This window comes from Ammospiza nelsoni, chromosome 3 (genome assembly GCF_027579445.1).
Source record: "Ammospiza nelsoni isolate bAmmNel1 chromosome 3, bAmmNel1.pri, whole genome shotgun sequence".
NCBI classification, from domain to species: Eukaryota; Metazoa; Chordata; class Aves; order Passeriformes; family Passerellidae; genus Ammospiza; species Ammospiza nelsoni.
Genome location: NC_080635.1, coordinates 4,812,253 through 4,836,320, shown reverse-complemented (window position 1 = coordinate 4,836,320; position 24,068 = coordinate 4,812,253). Strand labels below are relative to the sequence as shown.

Sequence of the window (24,068 nt, the reverse complement as noted above, 5' to 3'; positions counted from 1 at the left end):
GTTCACTGAAAAAGCTCATTTTACTTCCCAAGAGTTAGAAAAGAAACAGAAAATGTTCACTTACAAAGCTACAACAGATTGTAAACAAGCAAATCATAGAACCCATAGGAAATTTCTAGATGTAGTACAAAACTACAGCGTGAAAAGAATGATTACACGGGAGGAGAAGAGACATTTACAGCAGCTCTCCTCCCGTGTCTCCTGATTCCCATTACAAAACCTGTGGCCGTGGAGTCCAGGCACCGGCACCGCCGTCACGGAGCGCTGGTGTTACTGCTGTCCCTCCTCCGTGTCCTTTGCCTGGGAGTGACTGCAAGGAGCTCCCTCCTGCCCCTGCTCCAGGCAGTCCTGCAGCTCTGGGACGCTGTGGGCTCGCAGCACATCCAGGTAGAGCAGGTAGTCCTGGAGGCAGGCTGGCAGCGGCAGCTCCCGGATCACGCGCTCCGAGCGCAGGCGCTCGCTGCCCAGCAGGGACCGGATCTCCAGGCGGCACAGGTGGGACAGGGGAGGAAGGAAGGCTGGAAAATGGAATCCCCAGTCAAACACACAGCAGCTCTTACTACACCAATATATTTACTACTAAAAAAGGAAATAAAGAGAGAATTTAACCTGCATTTCCCCAAATAACTCCCATTTTTTTGACTCCAAAAACATCCTCATTAGCATCAAGCATTCTAAAGGAAATATTATTAAATGACATTATCACTTGGACAACTTAAAAATTATTACAGACTCTTTTAAAGAATAATTTCCTTTGAAAGGAATCATTAAAAAAGACACCTAAGTGCAGTTTCTCAGTCACATAACGCAAGACCTGCTTTTCTGAAGGCTGAACTATGAAAAATTCCTGCACAACCAATTGAATCTTTTTGGCTGGTCACATTTTGATTATGTTTGATTTTTATGGTTTGTATTTAGTTACTGTCCAATGCTTACAAAAAAGGACAGATGCTTCATTGTAAATACAAATCAAATTAGAAAAATAAAACATAACTAAGTCCTATTGTCATCTTCTCCTAAATGTCCCCATCTGCAGCCTGGAAGCTGGACACATGGAAACATTATTTTCCTGCCTGTAGTCCTTACCAAAATGGCTCTTGGAAGTCCAAGTGAACTTCTCCTTGTATTGGGAAAGGTGTTGCTCCACAATTGGAGGAAGTCTGCTCCAATTCGTGAACTCCAGGACAAAATTAAGGACATCCTCACTCATGGAGAAAATCCTGTGTAACAAAGACTTCTTTACTTTTAAATACCTTTTTAAAGTATTTGTAGATTACAGAATAAAAGACCAAAAAGCATCACATGTAATACACAAGGACAGTGACATTCATTCAGTCATTGAGTAGCAAGCTTGTAATGTGTTTACTACAGCCTGCAGAAAATACAAATATTTCACAACTCTAAGTTAAGCCTGTAGTGCCCAATTAAATATCAAACATCACCAAGCTGTTGTTTATATGTAGAAAAACTTCAATAATAATAATAATAATAAAAAATTCTGACTGGAATTTTTGCTACATTGAGTTAAACAAAACAGTCTCAAACTGCATCCGTTTCCTCTCCTCCCAGCCTTGGCCCAGCTTCATTTCCCATTTGTTTCACATCCCTCCTGACCTATTTCTCCCATTGAAATTTCTTCTTACCATGGCTGTATTAAAGTCTCACACACACAATTTGCAGCTAAATTTGGGGGTTAAGTAGAGATGTTAGATATAAACTTGGGAAGTGATGCTTTATTGCTATTCTAGAGAAAGACAATTTCCAGTCTGGCTTTCTTCCTAAAGAAAATTGTTTTACTGCCTCCAGACGTGACGTGTGAATGATTTATTTCAGACTTTCCACAACCACTCCCGTTCCTGATGGTGGCAACAGATTATCAAGGGCCATCCTGTAGCAGCTTTGCACATTAGCATGGGATGTTTGAGTTAAGAAAGACCAGGCTCCCTGCTCTACCAGAACCTGCACATGAAATTCACGGGGTTGAAGCCAGCCAGGAGCAGGCAGGGCAGCCATTCCTTGTATTCCTTCTGCACCATGCTGCTGTAGAGGATGAAGTCTGTTAACTCCTCCTCTGAGGGCAGGGAACAGCCAGACCTCAGGAAGCGCCGGAACAGAGCAAATTTCTTATGGCACAGGCAGTGAGCCAAGTTGATGCCACGCAGGGTGATGCCATATTTCAGCAGGACATCAACAAACAGATAATACCTGTGAGCAGGAGAAGGAACAGGGCATCCCATGAGCTTTGCCTCAGAAAGCACCCACCACTTGTTATATCTGTCAGCAATAAAACGTTTCAAAATGTTTTTATTAAAATCCTTTTACCATTATCCCCAATAGGATAAGGACTGAGACTGTGACTGGTGTTGCCTTTTAGGGATTAGAGGGCACGTTACTCCACAGAAGTGGTGACATGTGTTACCTGCCTCGTTCAGAGCAATCACCTGCTCTGCATCCCTTCCTAAATTATTTATTATAAAGCAGCATCAGGACAGAAAGGGAAAAATGGTGTCCAAGGATTTTTAAAGGCAGCTTCCTAGGAGCAGGCCACAAACTAAATTCACTACTAACAAACCTTGTTAATTTAAATGGCAGCCTACTAACAAACTAAATTCATTACTAACAAACCTCGTTAATTTAAATTTTATAATTTATTTGTAAAATAAATAAATTATAAATAATATAAATATTTTTATATAATTAATTATAACTATAAAAATATAGATTTTATTTATTATAAATATTATAATAAATATTTATTTACTATAAATAAATAAAATCCATGTACAAAGAAATAATCTGTTAAAATCTGAGAGGATTCAAAAGCCGATTTGGAAGATGTTTTCCTTAGTGCAGCACGTGAGTCACACTCCAGGCCTTCACATTAATATTCCCAAGGAAATGGGAATAATGAGGAGTGTCTGCAAAGGGGGAACACACTGGAATTCTGGAAAAATATCAGATGATAGACAGCAGTTGAGAGAAGAAAGTGGGAAACGACACGTTTAAAATAAGTTAATTAACGCAAATATGATTACGAATAACTCCAAAACAGAAGAGGTTTGCTTACTGCTTTTGGAAGACCATGCACATGGGGGACCTGCAGCCAAAGTCTGGGCACTCCTGAGCATCTGGGCTGAAGCCCTGCCTGAGCAGCATCTCCAGGCACTCGCCGTCCCCGCCGTACAGCGCCGAGTACACCGGGCTCACTTTGCCCTCGCCCTTGTCACACACACGGTCAGTGACTGGAATCAGCAGCTCCAGTATCCTGCAGGTGTTTAGAACCACTGCTTTCTGATCTCATTGCAATGATTAATCTTAAACACACAGCCATTTTTTCATTGCAGCTTTGGAAGAAAATAATGTTTTTTTCATTCTTGAATTTGCAGCTTTATAATTCCATACATAGACGCCTGGCAAATGTGCTTTGGGATGGATTTGGGCTAGAAAGAAGTATTTTAAACCAAACCAGGGACAGCTACTTCCTATTACTCAGCAACTCTTTTTACAGCAACAGAACACCACTGCACATTAAATCCCAACTCCAAGGAAGTTTGGAAGCAAACTGTAAATGTGAATTGCAAATTAAATGAATTCTTAGTTCTATGAAACAGAAAAATCATTCAGTTTACAGCTCACACCCCAGGCCACATCACATTAGTGACAAACACCAGTTCCTGTGCTGCTGGCACCTACTGGTGCTGCATAAGAGTTGCCAGTGATGTATCATCATTTATGTACTTAAGTGCTGTCCATGTGTGAATCATGGAGTTCCTGAGAGATCCTTCTCCCCAATGGTCTACTCCCAAAACTTCCTTCCACTCTTGGCTCGCTGCTGTGGAGCTGACTTGTATATCTGAAATTGGGCAAAGCTGCAAATGCATCTCTGGAAAGATTAAAGAAACTGTTTTTGTGGCTTTGATTTTTCTGGCTGGTCCAGCTAATTCAATATTTGCATATAATTACTTCTGCTACTTAATATAGAATTCTAATTAGCAGCTGTTCAAGTCGTGTATAATGTATAACATGTTTATTTGCATTTTAAAATGGAAAGTAAAATGGCCATGGAGTGAATTGGTATCTGGTTCAGCACTGTAGAAAACCCTCTAAATTCATCAGGCTATGGATCAAATCCAGGTTAGATGCTGAATTAAAAATCATAAATCATAGAATGGTTGGGGTTGGAAGGGATCTTCAAGGTGATCTAGTTCTACCCCCTACCTGGACACTTCCCTATCCCAGGTTGCTCCAAGCCCCATGCATCCTGGCCTGGAACACTTCCAGGGATGCCACAGCCACAGGTTCTCTGGCAAACCTGTGCCAGGGTCTCACCACCCCCACAGGGAAGCATTTTTCCTTAATATTTCATCTAAACCTACTCCCTGTCAGTGCGGAAGAAACTACTAAGAGACATTTAAAATACAAAAATAATCAGAACTTCTAAACTACTGATCAGTTTGAACACTCAATTTTCCTCCCTTTTAGGGTTGAACTTCCTCCTTTGGGGATCAGATTTGTGTGACCAGGACCTTCTGTCTGAATGCCTCTGCAACCACCTACTTTGCATGGCCCATCTCAGCTGCTGCATGGATGGGTAGCTGCCAGTTATCACTGTTGCAGTAGAGGTTTGGGTCTGCCCCTGCAGCCAGCAGCAGCTTCACACAGTCCAGGTGTCCCTCCTGAGCAGCAATCAGCAGGGGAGTGGCCCTGTCCTTGGCCTGGCAGTTGACGTCCGCACCTGACACGAGACAAAACCAAAGTCATCTCCATCAGTCATTATCCTTCACAGGGTGGCTTCCAATTCAGCAAGTTCTCCTCAGCAATAAGGAAATAAAACCTCTAACATTTGAAATGATGAGAGCTCCAACTGCACTCAGTGGGAGTTGCTGGGAGCGTGGCCAGGGAAATGGAGGATGTGGTTACCGTGGGACAGCAGCAGGCGCAGACTCTGCAGCTGGCCATACTGAGCAGCCACAAACAGAGGGGTGATTCCAAAGTCATCACGACAGTCCGTGCTGGCCCCTTTCTCCAGGAGCATTTCCATTATCTCAGTGGAGCCCTGGAATCAAGGTTTTTATTCTCAACCAGCAGGAAAACAAGTAAATCACACTACCCGTTTTTCCCCACATGCTCCAGAAAGAAATAATAAAACCCACAATATATTCAATATATATTCAATATATTCAATATCCTAAAGATACACTTAAAAATTTATGGTAAAAGAAATTAGGCAAGTTCAAATTGATCACTTTTGCTCATTTACATGATAAAGTAATTTGTATGTGTTAGAACTATTAAGCCAACATATTTTTAAGAACAAGCTTATAAGTGCTAGGGTAGGATAGGAAAAATTACCTGACAAAAATCCAATAATTATTAAATAAGTATTTATCCCCCAGAACATACCAGTTACACAAAAATTACATGATGTTCTCACAGGTTACCTGAAAGGAAGCTTGGTGCAAAGAATTCCATCCAGACCAAGAATGAGACCCTTCAATATTTGCTCCATGTTGGAGAAGGAACTTGACAACCTCTGTATGTTTATTTTCAACAGCTTCCATAGAACAGTAATAAAAAGAAAAAAATATTATTGAAAATTTTGAAAAATAAATAATTTAAGTATTTGTGTTTAAAAGCTCAAAAGGTCTCACTGCCAACTTCCTGAAACAACAACCATAATTCCTTTAAACTTGCCCATTATATACTGGTTTGCCTTTTATATTTAGATCCCCAAAACAGTGTTGGGGAATGGAAATTATGCCAAAATTCCCTCAAACTTGGAAAAGACTTGGAATCAAAGGTAAATGGCATACATGATGTCTGGGCAGAGAGGCAAGTAAACCAATAAATGTATTTAATCAGATGATTTAGAAGCATTCAATTAAGTCAAACATAAGTCATAGAAAAAAATGCTCAAATAATGGACCTTAATTGCTAAACTAGGAATGTCAATAATAATAATAAAATAATAATTCTTATTTTTTACATAAGAATTAGGAAGGAATTATAAAAATCAAAAAGGCTTTGAAAGAGGCTCATAGAGATGTAATCCTGAACCTCCTGAAGTTTTTCTGCACTTGATGCAGAAAATACATTTGCTTTTATAATTTGTAATTTGCTTTTATAATTTGTTTTAAAACACTGTCTGAAGCAGATTTACCCATGAACAAAAGGTTATTTCCACACCTCTGAATCTAAAGCCTGGTTATTTAGGGCTACAAAAGATGCAACATGGCAGGCAAGTAAGAAAGTCCAGTGAGTTTAAACTCAGAGAAACTTGAGTTTTAACTGGTGAGTTCAAGCTCTGCTGCTTGAGGAAAGCTTGTGTCACCTAGGAAGAGTGGGGTGGTGGCAGATTCGGTGGTGACATTGTCCAGGTCAGCCCCAGCTTCCAGAAGAATCCGGAGACACTCCACAGAGCCGTGACGGGCAGAGAGGTGCAGAGCACACATCCCTTCAAACGTCCTCGAGTGGATGTAGTCATCAGCTGGAGCTGCAGAGGAGCATAACGAGGGGAAAAAGGGATATTTGGCAGTGAATTATAAAATACAATCATTTTAAGAAAATAACAAAGTTATTTGAGATATGTGATCCATGAATATGCTGTTATCGCCTCAAGTATGACCCATGAACTGCAATATGTCAATTTCTACTTAGCGCAGTTGGGAAACTACACAGAAAAATCCCCAAACAAAATAGGATAAATCTATGTAACTTGTATTTTCTGTGATAGGGTAATTTAGCACAAAACCACAGTGTTTCCCATTAGGTTTTCCTTACCTCTATCAATGAGGAGCTTCAGGCACTCACTGGAATTGTGCGCTGCCGCTTCGTGGATGGGCAGCCACCTCCTGTTATCCGGAACGTCGACGCTGTATCCCCGATTTATCAATTCCCTCAGAATCTCAACGTTTCCTTCTCTGGCTGCAAGGCCCACAGCCGAGCACCTGTCTGAATAGGCTTCTGTGAAATCCATCCCTGGCATGGAACTCTGCAGCAGGAGGAAAAGAGGGGGGGGAAAAAAAAAAGAGAGATGTGTGTTGGTACAATATAGATCTGGGGGATTTTTTGGTTGTTAGTTTTACAGAGGATTTGGTTTGGTTTGTAGGGAGATGGTGGTTTGAGGAGCTTAGGGAGAGGTAATTGCCTGGTGTGAAAAATGCCAATCACTTGTTTTTAATTTTTTTATAAGTTTAATAGTAATAAAATGGTTATAAAAATAGTAATACAATTAGAGTAATAATAATTTGGACAATTTGAATTAGGACAATATGAGACAATAGAAACAAAGAGCTATGGATGTCCAGGTATCTTTTTCTGGGCAGCATAAGCCTGAAAAAGGACACACGTTAACAGAGGATTAACCCTTAATAACCTATTGCATATTCATACATGATGCATAAATTCCATTCAAACACAAGATTCTGTCTGGTCATCCTCACCGTTTTCCTCTGAATCCTAAATGGCACCTTCAAGCCTGAGCAGGCAGGAAGAAGTTAGGTTCTCCTGATAATGGAGCAATAAATTCTCTTTCTCTGAAAGATTTAGGTGTCCTGTGGCTGCTATCTCAGGGCGAGTCCTTTCTTTAAAAAAAAAAAGTATCCTACATAGCATAGCTTCTATTTTAATATTTTGTTATAACCTAAAACTAGATTTAACACACTACTTAAAAGAATTAATACAGCATTACTTTCTAACACAACACATATAATATTAATTTTAATATTTGCGAAAAGCCAATCATAAAATACGTATTTTTCACACCAGGGGTTGTGAGAAATGAAACCAAATTTATCACAGGGTGGGCTGGGGAAGGTCGTTTGTGGGTTTTGAGAGGAGGTGGTTGAGGTGTGAGGGGAGGTGGTTGTTTGGAAGGTGTTTGGGGATTTAAGGGGAGGCTGAGTTGGAGGAGAGATGTTTTTTGTGGGGTTAAGGAGTGGTTCTTTGTGGGGTTTGAAGGCAGAGGTGGTCGGGGTTTTGGGGCGAGGTGATTGCTTGGGGGGGATGCGGTTGTTGGCAGGACTGGGCGGCAAGGCAGGTGCTCGGGGGAGGTCGTTTGTGGGTTTGGGACGTGGTCGCTGGGAGGTTTTGGGGGACACGATCGTTTGTGGCCTTGGGGGAGGCTGTCCAGGCCCAGGACCGGCTCCCTCAGAGCCGCCACACCGCCGGCCCCGCCAGGCTCCACATCGGGGCCGCCCCGCCGGCGCTCGGGGCCGCCGCCTCCGGCCGGGGCCGCCCCGCGGCTCTGCGCAGGCCCCGCCGGGCCGGGCCGCCATGTGGGTGTTCGGCTACGGCTCCCTCATCTGGAAGGTGGATTTCCCCTACCAGGAGAAGCTGGTGGGGAGCATCCGCGGCTACAGCCGGCGCTTCTGGCAGGGCAGCACCGACCACCGCGGGGTGCCGGGCAAGGTGAGCCGGGGCCGGGGGGAGCGCGTCGGGCCCGGCTTCGGGCCCTGCCCCGCGGCCGGAGCCGCCCGCAAGGGCTGCACAGAAACACTCGGACAGCAAACACACCACCAACAAACACAACCCGCTTTAAACAGGGCTCCGAAATGCCGCATTTGTCATTCAGGGCGTTAAATACCCTCGGTGAGGGGCGGGTGTCAGACTGCCCACGGGGAATAGGACAAGCCAGAATTATTGATCCAAGTAACCCCCCACTGTGTTTTGACTTATCTTACTCTCAGGTGAAAATTCATGCATTAGGAAATACTTGAAGTACTAAAATTCTTCACTGTTTGGAAAAGGAGAAAAAAAAAAAAAAACAGTGAGAAGAAGAAACTAAAATTCCCAATGTCATGTTTTTTTAAACCACGGGGATAAGGTATAACCTTGCACCCAGGTAACTCCACTGTAAAACCTGAAGCGACTTTAAGAGAGAAAAAGCATCAGGATTATTTTAAAAAACACATCTTGTTTCTTGGAAGGTTCCAGATGAAACAACACATTAGAATATCAAACACCATAAAATAACTTGCACAGAGCTCAAAGAACACAGCTTGAGCCACCACTGACACACAGTAAAGAACAGCAACAAGGGAAAAAACAGCTCTTACAAATATACAGCAAATTACTTGTTAGCTGCGTTTTAAAAATATTTTCAGAGGATTATTCCCAGTAGTACAAACAGTACTTAATTCCTCTGATCAATAAGTGTTTAGTAATTTGTTTGTTAATGTTTGTTTTGGGTAGTTCCAGGCAAGACAAGGACTCTGCAAGCAATTAAGTAAATATCTTGCCCTTCCTTAGGCAAACAGATCCTTCTTCCTTCACACAGCCCACCTGAACATGAAGTTCACCTCAGTACTGTCCTTCATATTAAATCAAATCAGATTTAAATGAAATTTAATGAATTTAGGCTACAGTTACAGACATTCCTAGCAAGGACAAGAAAGTTGATTTCCATCCACCACAGAATGTCTCTTTAATCCGTAATTCACAAAAATCTTCGTGATCCATTGCGAGTGCACAAGTCAGAGAACTATCAATGACTATGGAAAAAACAATCCAAAAGGAACACTGAAGTTATCTTTGGTGTATCATGGGAACAGACTCATTTCTGCTCAGGAAATAGGAGTCATTTAGTGTTCATGTAGCTTTATTGCCTTATTTTATCAGTCAGATCAGGAATAAATTGCTCACGCTGGGAGAGAACTAATTTAATGCCAAAAGCAGCAATTTTAAACTGCAGATGTAGTTCAACATAGGGTTTTATGTTTTAAAGTTTTATACAACAAACTTCAACTATTTTATTTCCAGTGTTGACAAACTGGATTCTTACTTTTTCCTACAAGAATTGACTTCCTGGGGAAAACAAGCCATTTGGAAGGTATCCTCCCTCCATCCAGTGAGGCTCCAAGGGCTCCTTGAGGATAGTTTTACATTAATGAAACTCTTAATTAGCACTGTTATTGTATTGTTAATTAATTGTCACTTTTAAGTTGCAGTGGAATTGAGTCTGGACAGCACATGTAAAGCAAGGACATTCAAACCCTCCCAATTTCTGACTGCCTTTATTTTTGTGTTGGACAGGCACTGTCCAACCCAGAATTTAACATGTTTATTTTATTTAATACACATCCAAAGCTACTCCCCAAAAATACTTACACTGGATCTGGACCTTACTGGAATTGTGCTGGATTAATTCTCTGAGCATTTCATTCCTGTTCCTTGGTTTTTTCTCGTTTTGGTTTGGTTTTGCTCATGATTTAGGGTAAAAGCCTCTGACTGAATGATGATTTCGTCTTTTAAATTTTAGCCTGGAAGAGTTGTGACCCTGGTTGAAGATGCTGAGGTACAGTACTGTTGCATAGAATGTCCTGTTGCATTTCCACTCATTAATTTTTGCTTTTCTACAAGCAGATAACTGTCTTATCTTAATAGAAAAGTTCTCTCAGTGTTTCCCAGAATTACACCACTGGCTCTTGACTGTTTCAAATAATATAAACTGGAAGGAGTTTGCATCTGTTATTGCCACAGGGATATTTTAAAGTATATTCTGGAATAGTCACTTTGGCTATCCAGTTGTGAGATGCAGAATTTGATAGAAAGATATATTAAACATACATGATTTGATATCAGCATTGAATGATAAATGTAATTGCTTTAATTTCAGCTCCACAAGGTTTGACCACATTGTGAAGGTATCTCAGCACACCACACCAGTTCAGGTGTGTAACAGGTGCAGGTGACCCTCAGGTCCCTACCAAACTATCACTAAACACAAGGAACCTGATCAAAATTCCTTCAAATTCAGCATTATTTAAATTTGCCATTTTCAGACATAATTTTTATGAGGTCAGGGAGAAACTGGGTCCTTTTTGCCAGTTCCTCAGTGGCCTGTACCAAGGCTATTTATTACTCCAAATATTAACAAAACAAGATGTTGCTCTGTTAGGAAAACCTTAAATGCAGAGGATAAACCATTTTATTGTAAAGGAAATCATTCCTTCCCTTGGCTGCTGATGTCAGGCCCTGAAAACCAAAGCTCTGGGCGCTCTGACTCAAACAAGCCATAACCCGTCAGTGCCTCGTTTTAATTTTTAATCCTAATATAAAGAACAACCCCAAAATAGCAGAAAGAGGATGATCACTGATAATTGCCTGAATAAAGCAGGGACTGAATACTTTGGGACTCTTACAAACACTGCAAAAAGCAGCAGAAGGGCAGGTGTGACTGTGTTTACAGGGGTCTCAGGTTGAGGGAAGCGATGAGGATGTGATTCTATGTCTCAGAAGGCTTGATTAATTATTTTATGATATATATTACATTAAAACTATTCTAAAAGAATAGAAGTTTTTTTTCAGAAAGCTAGCTAAGAACAGAATAAAAAAGAATGATAACAAAAGTTTGTGGCTCGGACTCTCTGTCCAAGCTAGCTAAGCTGTGATTGGCTCTTAATTAAAAACAACTAACATAGGCCAATCAAAAATCTACTTGTTGCATTCCACAGCAGCAGATAATCAATGTTTACATTTTGTTCCTGAAGCCTCTCAGCTTCTCAAGAGGAAAAATCCTAAAGAAAGGATGTGTCCTTTTTGCCTGCTGTGTCCTTTTTGCCAGCTCCTTAGTGGCCTCTACCGAAGCTGTCTACTACTCCAGATACTAACAAAACAAGAAATTGCTCTGTTAGGCAAACCTTAAATGCAGAGGATAAACCATTGCAGAGGATAAACCTAAAGAAATGATTTTTCATAAAAGATGTCTGTGACAGGCAGGAAATGGGTTTCCTGAAAGCTTTGCCTAAACGCGGCAATTCCCGAGCATCCCTTTGACCGCGTTTCCTCGGGCAGGGCTGCGTGTGGGGCGTCGCCTACCGGCTGCCAGCCGGGAAGGAAGGAGAGGTGAAGGCCTACCTGGATTTCCGGGAGAAGGGCGGCTACAGGACCACCACGGTGATCTTCTACCCCAAGGACGCGTCGGTGCAGCCCTTTGACGTGCTGCTCTACATCGGCACCCGCGACAACCCCAACTACCTGGGCCCCGCGCCGCTCGAGGACATCGCGCGCCAGATCCTCGGCGCCGCCGGGCCCAGCGGCCGGAACACCGAGTACCTGTTCGAGCTGGCCAACTCCATCAGGAACCTCGTGCCCGAGGACGTGGACGAGCACCTCTTCTCCTTAGAGACACTGGTCAAGGAGCTCCTGAGCAAGCACCAAAATCTCAACTGTCTGTGAAGTGACCTCGTAACACGCCTGGTTCTGGTGTTCTGACCCCCCGGGAGGAATGCTCCTCTGCATTGTGCTGGCCTAATTAGTGCTGCATATCTTAATTAATGCTGCGTTCAGAATAGGAGTTGGTTACTTGAAACTGCCAAAATCATTCTTCCATTCTTTCTCAAGAAAGGAGAGCAACAAAAATCTTCTAAGTTCAAATTGGTATCTCAGCTTTTCATCCAAAACTACACCTCAAGACAACCACCTAAACTTCTCTTTATGTTTCATTATTATTTCAGGTTTAAAATACATCTTTAGAATATTTTTGAGGTCAAAATCAGCATGCAGAGACAAGTTCCTTAGATTTAAGTGATAGTTTGTTCTGATCCCAGACCACAGTGCAGGAATTTTAAGTGGTTGGCCTAAATTGTGTAGTAGAACATTTATATCAACATTCAACTCCTCTGAAATAAAGTTAAGCTACTGAATTAGTCATCTCACCCTTTATATGTTAATTTATCCTTAAATGCAGAGGATAAACCATTTTATTGTAAAGGAGATCATTCCTTCCCTTGGCTGCTGATGTCAAGCCCTGAAAACCAAAGCTTTGGGTGCTCTGACTCAAACAAGCCATAACCTGTCAGTGCCTCGTTTTAATTTTTAATCCTAACATAATATAAAGAAGAACCTCAAAACATTAAAATTAACTAAGAGCATGACTTGAAGTCACAACACAGCAAGAAGAGAAACTTTCATCTCTGTTACTTCAGATGCTGTTGTGGTCCCCATCTCTTCAAAGATCCCAGCTGCAAGGATAGATTTTAGTTTCAAGGATTCACCAACAGAAGGAACCCTCTGGGAGGTTCCCAGAGACAAAATTAAGGAAGGAACCCTCTCTCCAGCTACCTTAGGGATTGTTTGGACATCCCAAGAAGGTTGGGAAGCCCCAGTTTAGGCTGGTAGGCTTCCTGATGCAGTCCGTCCCAACATGGACTTGTCTTGCTCCTCAAAACTTTATTTTTATTAACTTTTAACCGAGTATATTTTTATATATTAATATAAAAGGTCCTGTTTCAAACACCATGTAACATCCTGTTTTCCCATCCAGGGAATGTGTAAGTGTTTAGTAGCAGCCTGGCAGCCTGGATTCTGCATCAGTAATTGCAAAAAAAGTGTGGTTTTCCCCTAAAAAGTTTGACCCTTTCTGTCCTTTACATCTTCCTGGTTTATATTTGTGAAGGTAAAAGTGTGCAATGTCATTCTCTGCTTTCTTGAAAATTCTTTTTAGATTTAAAAATTCTTTCCTCAAAGACTTATTCTTATTCCTTAAAAGAGGGCAGGGGATTCGGAACCATCAGGGCTGATCCTCCCTTTAAAATGCTAATTATTTAAGTACTGTGATTCTGTGTAGCTCCACATTCTCTGTCTTTGCCTCCAAGATTTTGTTGGTTCTTTGCTTCTTAAATGCATAAACCATTGCAATAATACACGTTCCTGTGTACAACTTCAGTGCAATAAAAAAGCATTACAATGACTAACAGGGTTGGAAATTTCCAGAAATGTTATGTCTAAAATGTGTCTGTGTGAGGGGGGACATCAAGGGGTGTGTTCATTGTGCCTCACTATAAAATTGTTGGTGGGGCTGAGAATGACAAACAACACACAGGGTCTGCTATAATTTGTGGCACATTAGGAACTAATTAAAGCATGGGAAATATAAATAGATACATTTGTCCTTGCTGTGTGGGATTAAAGCCACTGCTCTGCCCCCAGCTTTGGTCCCTACCAAAAGCCTCCCAGATCTGCTACCTTAAAAATTTTAGGCCATTTAGGCTTCATTTTTTCCTGACTGGTTAAAGTCAGTCTTAATTTATGCAAATACAGATTCATATCTGTAGGCTTCACTACACAACCACGCTAAACCTGTTCTCAAACAGTGTCTGGGGAAAGAACAGGCACATCCATGACTATTTACAGGAGATAATGCAGAGAGGAGGGAGAGGGAAATCCAGACTTAAGGGTTGGACTCCATCATCTCCAAGGTATTTTCCAACCAGAATAACTCCAAGGCTCTGTAATAAGGGCATTCTCTGTAGCATGGCCAATTAATTTCTCACTCTCACATCCTTCAATTATTTATCTGCTCCATGTTTCCCATGAATCAGATGGGACTGGCCTAACCTACTCTGATGTGAGGACTGTTTGGGTTCTCAGGTGTATAGATACCCACACACATATATATACACACACGGGTGTATAGAGAAACACACAGAGGAGCCCTTGAAGTGCTCTTTTACACTCATAACCTCGTACCTGTTGGCTGTGTTTAACCCTTAGCGCTGCCACTGATGACCAAAGTTCACTACTCGCATCCCATTCCCCCACTCCTCTTACTTGCCCCCATTTTACCCCTCGCTCGCTCATTCCCCATTCACACTCCTGCCTCCCTCACACTCCTCCCTCACACTCATTCCCTCACTTACACTCCTCATTCAAATTCCTCACTCCCTCACACTTCTACTCACTGCCATCACTCACTCACTCACTTACTTCCATCACTCACTTCCATCACTCCCCCACCCCTCACCCCGGTCCTGGGCTCTCTCCGTGCCCGCCCGGCCCCTCACCTGCGGCGGCGAGCGCTGCCCCGGATGCCGCTGCTGGCGCCGGGCGCTGCCCCGGTTGTTGATCGCGGCTGCCGGAAGCCGACGTGGCGGCGGCGCGGCGCGGCCTCGGCGGAGCCGCCGGCCGGCATGAGGGGCTGCGGGCTGCGGCCGCCGAGCCCGGCCCCGGCCCCGCGGAGGGGCTGCGAGCTGCGGCCGCCCTGCCCGGCCCCGGCGCTGCTCTGCGGGCTCCTGGCGGCCGTGGCCGCGGTGGCCGAGGGCGGCCGGGCGCTGCCGCAGCTCAGCGACGACATCCCGTTCAGGGTGAACTGGCCCGGCACCGAGCTCAGCCTGGTGAGCTGCCCCCTCACCGCAGGGCCGGCAGAGGGGCTCGGAGCCGCCCCGGCGCTCAGCGGGGCTCGGGTGGGGCTGGCCCGCCGCCGGAGGGAGCCTGGCAGCTGGGAGAGAGAGAATCCCGGGGGATTCTGTGCCGAAAGCGGCGGGGGGAGAGCTGGGGGTGGAGGGGAATGGCTGGGGCTGGGGGCTGTAATGAAGGTCTGAAATGGGAGAGCAGGAGTGAGGGGGTATGGAGGGATTTAGGGATCTGGAGGGGATCGGGCATCTGGAAGGCGTTGGGGATCTGGAAGGGATCGGAGATCTGGAAGGAGTCGGTATCTGGAGAGCATCAGGGATCTGGAGGTGATCGGGGATCTGAAAGGGATTGGATATCTGGAAGGGATTTGGGATCTGGAGGGGATCGGGGATCTGGACTCTGGAGGGGATCAGGGAATGGCTGGAAGTAGAAGGTCCAAAGCGAAGGCAGCAGCAAGCAGCTCCCAGCCAGCTGAACCACCAAACTCGAGCCTTGTGGTGTAATTAAATCCCAGGAAATACTCTGAAGCAGCGCTCAGGAATTCAGGGGTGTTTCTAGTGAGTAGCATTAAAAAGCCCCTGCCTGGCTGATCCATGGGTTGGTTGTTTTCTCAGCCGACCACCGGTGTCTTGTACAAGGAGGACAATTATATCATCATGACCACTGTGGATAAAGAGAAGTACAAGTGTCTCCTGCCATTGATAGCCAGTGGCAACGAGGTGAGTTCAGACGAGTTATTCTGTAAATATAAACTGTAGCTGAGTCTTTACATTGTCAGTTTCAATATCATGAGATATCCTTTTGTTGCAGGAAGAAGAAAAGGACTATAAAGGTCCTACTCCGGGGGAACTGCTGGAGCCTCTCTTTAAGCAAAGCAGCTGTTCCTATAGAGTATGTTACTTTTGTCCTGTTCATTAAATGCCAGTTAAAAGGTTACAGGCCAGTGCATGTCAGGGTTTTAGGGTAGTAAATTAAATACTAATACAGTCTGAAACACGGTCTTTACAACTTTATGCCTTAATATTGCTGACAAAATTCTGTGTGATTGAAGATGTCAGAATTCAGATAAATGGGTTGCTATGGTAGCAGTTAAAAATATGGATTTTTTAAAAAAAATTAATTTTTTCCTTTATTTTATTTGTGTGAAAGTCAAGGAAGTCTTCTCTGGTGTGTTTGTTTGGGCAACACTGAGACCACTCGCTGTGCTCTCGTTTTTGAGGGTGCTCTAGCATTTTGCTGCAAAAGCCAACATTTGGTGGTTTTGTGGTGTGTAAATACATCTAAAGATAATTTTTAAAATGTATTTTATGTCTCAGATTGAATCCTACTGGACTTACGAGGTGTGCCATGGGAAGCACATCCGTCAGTACCACGAGGAGAAGGAAACAGGGCAGGTAGGCTGCTCACAACCCCCTTCCCACTGGCACGGTCCTGCTGAACTCCTCCAGCAGACTTGAATTTCTGTAATAATTTAGCCATGATTCCATTTTCTTGATACAGAAAAACTGCATCTTTACTGTACAGGACATATTTTTATAGGATTATCAGAAGGCACTGTGTCAGATCTTACTGGTTCTCAGTACACACTTAGTTCATTGCTCAGTACATGGTATTTTGCATGTCTATTAAACTTCTGTGTTTTTAATTAGGTTACATACTGTTTTATTGATTCTCATGAGACAGCTCTCTAGTTATTACAGATTCCATTTGTTCTTCACCCTAGAAGTAGATTGTTGTGTTAATGAACTCTCATTCCCAAAATTGTTTTGTATGGGAACTTGCAGGCTATCTGCACTTAGAAGTGACAGCCTAGCTTTGGCACTTTAGCATAGCAAGGCCTGATTTCGTAAGACCTTTCTTTTATAATTTCTTTTATCTGTTTGCAACATTGAATTCCTTGAAATAACTTAGAAAGTGTTAACTGATGTTTGTTTTGATTGTAGAAAATAAACATCCAAGAATACTACCTGGGGAATATGATAATGAAGAACCCGTTGTCAGAACCAGGTGTGTTTTAGATTATTTAATTCTGCTGATAATGATAATTTTTGGGTTTTAATTATTCCTGTCTGACCAGTTTGAGAGCCTTTTTTTAGGGAACCTGAAATCCTCAGAAATATTCAAGTGCCTAGAGTGGGACTTGGGTGGAAATGAGGTTGCTGAGCCCCAAACTCAAGGGGCAGTTTAGAATAACTGATTTTTGGAGCATTTTTTGCCTGTAAATTAGTTGAAAGAAGTCTTCCAAATCCACAGACTAAGTGTTAATTCAGGATTGAACAGAATAGAACAGAACAGAATTGAACAGAAATAGAATAGAAAAATATCACCTAGGCTGGGTGTTTGTTTCATTCTAGGCCAGTGTGTGAAAGGCAGACACCATTGTTTTCCTAGAAGTGATGAACTGGAATGGTGCAGTTTCCTGGGGGGGGATTTAGTGCTGTTCATCCCACTTCTGGATCTCTGGCTGCAGCCCTGAGTGAGGGATCTTAGTCCTGGAAAGAACCAGGGCTCCAGAATGTGCCTTGTTTGGCTTTTCTGGGTGCAGCCTCTGTGCAGGGGGGCCTCATTCTGCTGCTGCTGCACAGAATGTTTGATTTGAGTCACCCATTTTGTGGGGCTGGATGTTGAAGCCTGATGGGACCTCAGGTGACCATAGCTGAGGCTGTCAGGCTGTTGTCCCTCTGCCCTTGCTGCTTGGGTGGCAGATTTTGTTCTGTGTCCTTTCCCTGCTTCCTGTCTGGCAGCTCCTGCCCCTTCCAAAGCACCTGCCTGTTTCCTGTCCAATTCCCACCCTTCCCAAACAGCTGCAGTGACGTGTTCTGCGGCCCTGCCTTGCTGTCAGGGCTGGATTTGGCCTGTCCTGCCAGCTCCAGGTGGTTTTGTGATGAGCTGACGTGTAGTTTGCTGTGGGCCTCAGATCACTGGTTATTTCCTTTCTTTCCTCTTTTGCACCTGCAAGTGGCTCTTAGCAGTGTATAAAGCACCAGCAAATACACAAACCAGAAAAGCTTCTCTCTGAAATTCCTTTTTTTTTTTTTCCAAGTGTACAAACTTACCTCATTCTTAATTATTCCCTAGATCAAGAAGAGAAGGAAAATTCCAAAGACGGTGCAAAAGAGGCAAGTGAAAAACATCTGTTTTAACTTCTGCCATCAACAGTGGAGGCAATTTATATATGATCATAGAATCTCAGAATGGCTTGTGTTGGAGGGGACCTCTAAGGTATCCAGTGCCACCTGCTATGGGCAGGGACACTTTCCCTATCCCTCATCCAGCCTGGCCTTGGACACTTCCAGGGATGGGGCAGCCACAGCTTCTCTGGGACACCTGTGCCAGGGCCTCCCCACCTTCACAGGGAGGAATTTCTTCCTAATATCCAATCTAATGATAAGATGATGTAATTATTCCCCTCACAAAATGAATATCAAGAAGTGGAACTGTTCCTGAGCTGCACTTCTCTTGCTTTTAATAATCAGTCCTAGCTCAGAAAATTTATTTCGTCTTGCTGCTTAAATTACTTACACTTATCAAAGCTCTACAGCACAGAATCCCTAAGAGATGGAGTTGACTTGCTGAGCCGTAGTCTGTGCTTCTCATCCCCTTAGAGGACTTCCCCACTTGTTCAGGCCCCAAAACTCAACTCTTGAGCAGCTGGTTCTATAGCAGAGCAATGGGAGTACCTGAAGCACGCTGGAGTTTGGAATTAGTGAGGGCAGGTTGGACCTTGCTGCCAGTTCCCCTTGATTTTCATGCTGAAATGAAATTTTTGTGTCCTTGGCCTTTGGAATAGCCCAGGGTTGTGTAGGGTTCTCAGCAGTACCCAGGCCTGAGGAGCATTTTGAAAGTCATGTGGGGGCAGAACGGGGCCTGTTCTGGTGGCAGTGGCAGCTGTGCCTCCTGTAAAGCCAAGCAAACCAAGTGTTTTGCAGTGCAGCTTTTTTCCTTCAGCTTCAGAAGAAATGAAGTCTTTTATTGCCTTTTTCTTGGGCAGTATTTATGATGCACTTGCCGTGTCAGGATTTCCTGGAATCTCTTATCAGGGAAGGGCATGTAGGTTCCTTAATCTCGTGAATGTCTTCACTGGTGGTGCAGCAGTTTGTGGGAGGAGTCAGTGGCCTGGGACAGGGTGACATGGCTTGGAAGCCAGAGCAGGTGAGGGGCAGGAAGGTCCTGGATCCCTGGAGTGTCCTGACCCCAGGAAATACCTCTGTCTTTTAGCACACACCCCTGCCTGTTCAGCACTGAAAACCTTCAGCAGCTCAAGCAACCTGGGTAAAAAAAGAGTCAGTTTGTGGGTTTGGGCACTTTGGGAAGGCAGGAACTCCAGCTAATTCCAGGATAGAGATTTACCACTTTAGGGAATTGATGTCTTAAAGGGGGAGCTGCATGAAACACAAAGGGGCAAACCTGAAGGGAGCAGACTGGAAGGTGTGAAAAAATGGGATTTACATTGTATACACCAAATATTTGTTAGCCACAGCCACTGGTGCTGTGGGATCCTCTGAATAAGGAGCAGCCTGGGCTGGGAATGCTGAGGGGTGTAGTGCAGGTGCCAGGGTGACTTTGCAGGGTTTCTTTGGATTCTTTAGGGCCTGGTGCTGCAGGTGATGAGCCTGGCAGATCCAGTTTGGGGGTGAGCACCAAGACAGTTTGGATGTTGCAGAAACACTGAGCAGCCACACAGGCTCTGATTTTAACCTGGTAATGCTGGCTCTGCACACAGGAATAACATTTTTTGTTTCAGAGGGGTCTCAGGAGCTCTTCTGTGGTTATGACCTGTTCCTTTCCCTCACCCAGATCCCCACAAAGAACATCGAGGGGCAGATGACTCCCTACTACCCTGTGGAGCTGGGCAATGGCACTCCCTGCAGCCTGAGGCAGAACCTGCCCAGGTCCAGCACAGTGATGTACATCTGCCACCCCGAGGCCAAGCACGAGATCCTGTCCGTGGCAGAGGTCACCACCTGTGAGTACGAGGTGGTGATCCTGACCCCGCTGCTCTGCAACCACCCCAAGTACAGGTACAGAGCACCTTTGTCTCCTCCTAGTTTGGGATTTCTTGAGGGGTCATCTTTGTGGTATTTGAAGACTGTAGATGCCATGTGTGTATGCTTTAAAAGTCTATAAAACCAAAAAGTATCTTCTCCAACCATAACCTTGACTTTAGCTCCTCCCAACATGAGGAGCTCTCTAGAAGCCATTTCCTTATGGAGAATTCACAATTTCAGTGTTATTTTCCAAAAATGAAGTGTAGGCTTCTTGTTTCCTCCCCTTCCCTGAACTGTACCACGTATCTGAGGGTCTTTAGACCTTCCAAGGGATGTAAAGAGAACTGCAAAGGGAATGTGCTATACAGACAAGGGGGGATAATGGACAGGATTCCTGGATTTACATAGATGTTGGGACAAGTGAGTATTTAATCAGGGATCTGAAACAGGCCACAAGGGCTGAAGGCAAAATCCTGCATTTTGTAAACACATGGCAGTTGGAGTTACTAAGTGCTAAAAACATTTTTAATGTTTGGTGTCCACTGTAAATTTTCTCATGTGGATGGGTTTGGTCATTCTGCTGCACTTATCAGGGGCACTTTTATCTGTTTAATGTGTGAGTCTCTTAAGCCTCTGTAGCAGTAGGAAAAAAGCATAGAAAGTGCACAGGGAAATTGTTCTGTTGCTTGATAAGGGTAAAATCTGAAGCTGCTGCCTCCTTCCAAAGGGTTCCTGGCCACCAGCAGGAAACACTGAAAATAAACACAGGATCATCATTGGTAAAAAAGGAAAGGTGGAGGTGGCAGCCTGGGAATGCTGCCCAGTGACATCACAGGGATCACCACCCAAATTCCAAGTTCAGTGCACCTTTTTTCCTGTTGTGTGTTCCCAAAGCAGCCCTGAGCAGTGCCTCAGCCCCTGGGCTTTCCCTGTACACCTGGCATCTCATCCAGGGATGCACCTGCACCACCTGGGCAGCAGCAGATCCAGAAGCTCAAAGCACTGATTCCTGTACTGGAAGGTGTGACAGTGACACGTTCTTACCTTGCTGGGCAGGTTCAGGGCTTCCCCTGTGAATGACATCTTCTGCCAGTCCCTGCCAGGATCCCCACTTAAACCCCACAACCTGGAGCAGCTGGAGAAACAGCAGGAAATGCTGAAGATGCCTTTTAGGAGGGTTAAGGAGGTAGGATTTGTTTCATTTACTTTCCATCTTTAGGACATTTTGTAAGATGATGTCAGTCTTTCATTGGTCTTTAAGCTTGTTGAAACCATCTGTAACTCACCCTACTTGGAAGGAAAACAAAGCAAGTGTGGGCTACTGATTTAAATTTTTGTAGACTTTGTAGCCTACAGTTCACAAATGTGTGAAGATTTTGAGTGGAATTTTCTTTCTTTCAGCTAAAATTGCCCAAAACAGCCAGCCTGATTCAGTGTTCAGTAATTTCATGTAAGTTGTAAGGCTTTGTAGGGGACTTAATTGTATCCTTTAATTGCAGGAAGAAATGCCTTCAACAAAGGAAGAGAAATTCTCTTCCATCCACAAGCCTGTGGCTGTGGGGAGCCACCAGCTGCTAACGGTGGGGACAACCCACATCTCCAAACTGACCGATGAGCAGCTCATCAAGGAATTCCTCAGTGGCTCCTACTGCTTCCATGGGGTGAGCAGCAAAGCCGTGTGGAGTACATTCTAATTTGTGTACTTGTTTAGTTTTTATCTTTAATTTTTCTGTTGAAATTCAGTTTATTTGAGCAGACAGTGAAATGAAAGTAGCTAACAGAATTAGCCATGAAGGATTTTTGTTAACCAACAAATACTGAGTTTTACAGCTGAAACAGCTGGTTTAGGGTCTGGGGGAAAAGGATGGGTTTGTTTTGGGGTGTTCTGTTAGTTTTAGGGGTTCTGTTTGGTTCTTTCTAACACTGAGGTTGTTCCTCTCCTCAGGGCGTTGGCTGGTGGAAATACGAATTCTGCTACGGCAAATACGTCCACCAGTACCACGAGGTGTGTTCAGAGAGTTCTGTTCGTTCCTTAAAGTTCCTGTTAAGAAAATATAATCATCTGGACATGGTGTAGTGCTCAGCTTTTCCTGTTTTAGGATAAGGAAAGTGGCAAGACCTCCGTGGTGGTGGGCACGTGGAGCAAGGAGGAGCACATAGAGTGGTCGAGGAAGAACGCGGCCAGGACCTTCTACCTGCGAGAGGATGGCACCCAGACAGTCAGGTACCAACCAGGCCCTGCCCTGCTGTCACACCTGGGACACAGGGCCCAGCCCTGTGAAATTTGGGTTATCAGCAGGTAAAATAAACTGCCAAGAGCAGCATGTTCAGATTTACCCCCCAGTCAGCATCACAAATGAGGAATTCTGCCCTTCGGATGTGGCACAGAGGAAAATCTTTCAACACTGAACAACTCTTTCCCTCTGCAGTAACTGCAATACAACCTATTGCTATATAATAATATGATAGCTATATAGAACAGTAGGATAATATACAGTATAATAATACATAGTGTAGTACATTATACTTGTTGCTTTTTATTAGTATATTAAATATTTAACCAATGATGAGGTGCTGGATCGCACCACTGAACTGACTGCTTAAAAATTGTGTTTGATACTTCCCAAACTCTTCCATTCTGATCTTTTGTGGCAGGATGGTGTCTCATTTCTATGGAAATGGAGATGTTTGTGACTTGACAGACAAGCCAAGGCAGGTGACTGTGAAATTGAAGTAAGTGAACTTTTATTACAAGGTGATGTTTTGTGTCTGTTTCCTGGGTCAGGGGGGAAAGCTGCTGCTGTTGTCACAAGGCTGAGATGGCCTTAGCTGTTAATAAAATGTTGCAGACAGCAGTGAAATACATGTTACTGTGTGTTTATTGCCTACCAACCCCCCAATTTCCCCTCTGTTTTCAGATGTAAAGAATCAGACTCCCCTCACGCTGTGACCATTTACATGCTGGAGCCTCACTCTTGCCAATACATCCTTGGGGTAGGTACAGACACGCCCGGAGGTCAGGGCTGGCAGTAGAGCACATCTCCAGGAGTATGTTTAAGGTGGCCCCTTTCTCCCAGTGACTGTTCCCAAGATTCCTGCAGGCCTGAGTTCATGTTTGGTCTCTCTGTTCCAGGTGGAATCTCCAGTCATCTGTAAAATCCTGGACACAGCAGATGAATATGGGCTCCTCTCAGTGCCCAGCTGAGGACAGCAAAGCCCCCAGGGCCAAATCCTGGCATTCCCATGGGAACAGTGTCTGTGAGCTGACAAAGGCCTCACCAGCACAGCTCTCCAAGCTGAGGGACTCGTGAACCACTTTGTGTATAACTATGTGTATATAAGAGCTTATTGATAAACTTTTAATGATTAAAACCTTGTCTTGCACTTCCTGCCTGGCTCGTGTGTGGCACGTTCCCCCCTCGCCGATGCCATTGTTAAGGTGTAAACTCAACTCAGAAAAGGCACAAAAATTACTGAAGCTTCAAGGGAGGAGTTCAGCTGCCAACAGAAGGAAAAGGTGAAGCCAACACTTCCTACTCAGGAGCCACAGCACCACTCATGGTTTTCCTACTGTTCCTGCTGCCTCCCAACATCCATGTTACCTCACTGTAACTGCTGGGAATTGTATTCTCCGGTCACTGTACCTCAGCCCTCTTCAGCTGCTCTTTCTGGGCTGCTTCCCAGGGCGTTCAGTTTATTTATTTATATTTAACACTGTAGGGACTTATTTTGCTGAACATCATTCCTGCCACCAGGTCCAGTTCCCTGTAATGTGCCTACCTCGCCAAGAATATTTGGGAAGTTTTAATTTGCTGGCACTAGACATTCCTAGAAGTAAATGGTGAGGGATCAGATAAATGGAAATACTGCTGACAGGAGGATCTGAAGTAGACTTACATTATATTTTTGAACAAGTTTGTAATGGCCCACACCCAGCAGAGCCTGGAA

The 24,068-nt window shown here is 44.0% G+C and overlaps 3 protein-coding genes across 7 annotated transcripts; 2 read left to right on the top strand and 1 right to left on the bottom strand.

Annotated features, from left to right (window-relative positions):
- Nucleotide 1: 1 nt before the first annotated feature.
- Nucleotides 2-14,979, bottom strand: ASB3 (ankyrin repeat and SOCS box containing 3). The gene is made up of 10 exons (XM_059467203.1): nucleotides 14,784-14,979; nucleotides 6,781-6,991; nucleotides 6,332-6,493; nucleotides 5,442-5,554; nucleotides 4,921-5,056; nucleotides 4,558-4,735; nucleotides 3,068-3,265; nucleotides 1,960-2,205; nucleotides 1,087-1,220; nucleotides 2-518 (listed from the first exon to the last, which is right to left on the bottom strand). The coding sequence occupies exons 2-10, from the start codon at nucleotides 6,983-6,985 to the stop codon at nucleotides 271-273; spliced, it is 1,620 nt and encodes a 539-aa protein (XP_059323186.1). The 5' UTR covers nucleotides 6,986-6,991; nucleotides 14,784-14,979; the 3' UTR covers nucleotides 2-270.
- On the top strand, nucleotides 7,762-13,694 carry CHAC2 (ChaC glutathione specific gamma-glutamylcyclotransferase 2). Of its 5 annotated transcripts, none has more exons than XM_059467434.1 (4): nucleotides 7,762-8,409; nucleotides 10,259-10,294; nucleotides 10,616-10,670; nucleotides 11,715-11,774. In XM_059467434.1, exons 1-3 carry the CDS (start codon nucleotides 7,915-7,917, stop codon nucleotides 10,628-10,630), a joined length of 546 nt encoding a protein of 181 aa, XP_059323417.1. In that variant the 5' UTR covers nucleotides 7,762-7,914; the 3' UTR covers nucleotides 10,631-10,670; nucleotides 11,715-11,774. The 5 variants fall into 5 exon arrangements, with proteins under 5 accessions (XP_059323417.1, XP_059323416.1, XP_059323415.1 ...); XM_059467435.1 differs by lacking the exon at nucleotides 11,715-11,774 and adding an exon at nucleotides 11,794-13,694 and having other exon boundaries at nucleotides 8,195-8,409; XM_059467433.1 differs by lacking the exon at nucleotides 10,616-10,670 and having other exon boundaries at nucleotides 11,715-11,950.
- Nucleotides 14,808-23,504, top strand: ERLEC1 (endoplasmic reticulum lectin 1). The gene is made up of 14 exons (XM_059467204.1): nucleotides 14,808-15,113; nucleotides 15,747-15,851; nucleotides 15,943-16,023; nucleotides 16,449-16,526; nucleotides 17,076-17,139; nucleotides 18,211-18,251; nucleotides 19,930-20,153; nucleotides 21,177-21,306; nucleotides 21,620-21,781; nucleotides 22,066-22,125; nucleotides 22,220-22,344; nucleotides 22,776-22,853; nucleotides 23,039-23,114; nucleotides 23,254-23,504. The coding sequence occupies exons 1-14, from the start codon at nucleotides 14,808-14,810 to the stop codon at nucleotides 23,323-23,325; spliced, it is 1,602 nt and encodes a 533-aa protein (XP_059323187.1). The 3' UTR covers nucleotides 23,326-23,504.
- The last annotated feature ends 564 nt before the right edge of the window (nucleotides 23,505-24,068 follow it).

Bases quoted from the DNA above. Each gene is read 5' to 3' on its own strand.
- ERLEC1 (XM_059467204.1), top strand. From the start codon at position 14,808: ATGCCGCTGCTGGCGCCGGGCGCTGCCCCGGTTGTTGATCGCGGCTGC. The intron at 16,527-17,075 runs GTAGGCTGCTCA...TTTTGATTGTAG, and splicing joins AGGAGAAGGAAACAGGGCAG to AAAATAAACATCCAAGAATA. The intron at 17,140-18,210 runs GTGTGTTTTAGA...ATTATTCCCTAG, and splicing joins GAACCCGTTGTCAGAACCAG to ATCAAGAAGAGAAGGAAAAT.
- CHAC2 (XM_059467432.1), top strand. From the start codon at position 7,915: ATGTTTTTTGTGGGGTTAAGGAGTGGTTCTTTGTGGGGTTTGAAGGCA. The intron at 8,410-10,258 runs GTGAGCCGGGGC...TTTAAATTTTAG, and splicing joins ACCGCGGGGTGCCGGGCAAG to CCTGGAAGAGTTGTGACCCT. The intron at 10,295-11,489 runs GTACAGTACTGT...TTGTTCCTGAAG, and splicing joins CCCTGGTTGAAGATGCTGAG to CCTCTCAGCTTCTCAAGAGG.
- ASB3 (XM_059467203.1), bottom strand. From the start codon at position 6,985: ATGCCAGGGATGGATTTCACAGAAGCCTATTCAGACAGGTGCTCGGCT. The intron at 2,206-3,067 runs GTAAGCAAACCT...TCCTGCTCACAG, and splicing joins TGCATGGTCTTCCAAAAGCA to GTATTATCTGTTTGTTGATG. The intron at 519-1,086 runs GTAAGGACTACA...TCCATTTTCCAG, and splicing joins GACTTCCAAGAGCCATTTTG to CCTTCCTTCCTCCCCTGTCC.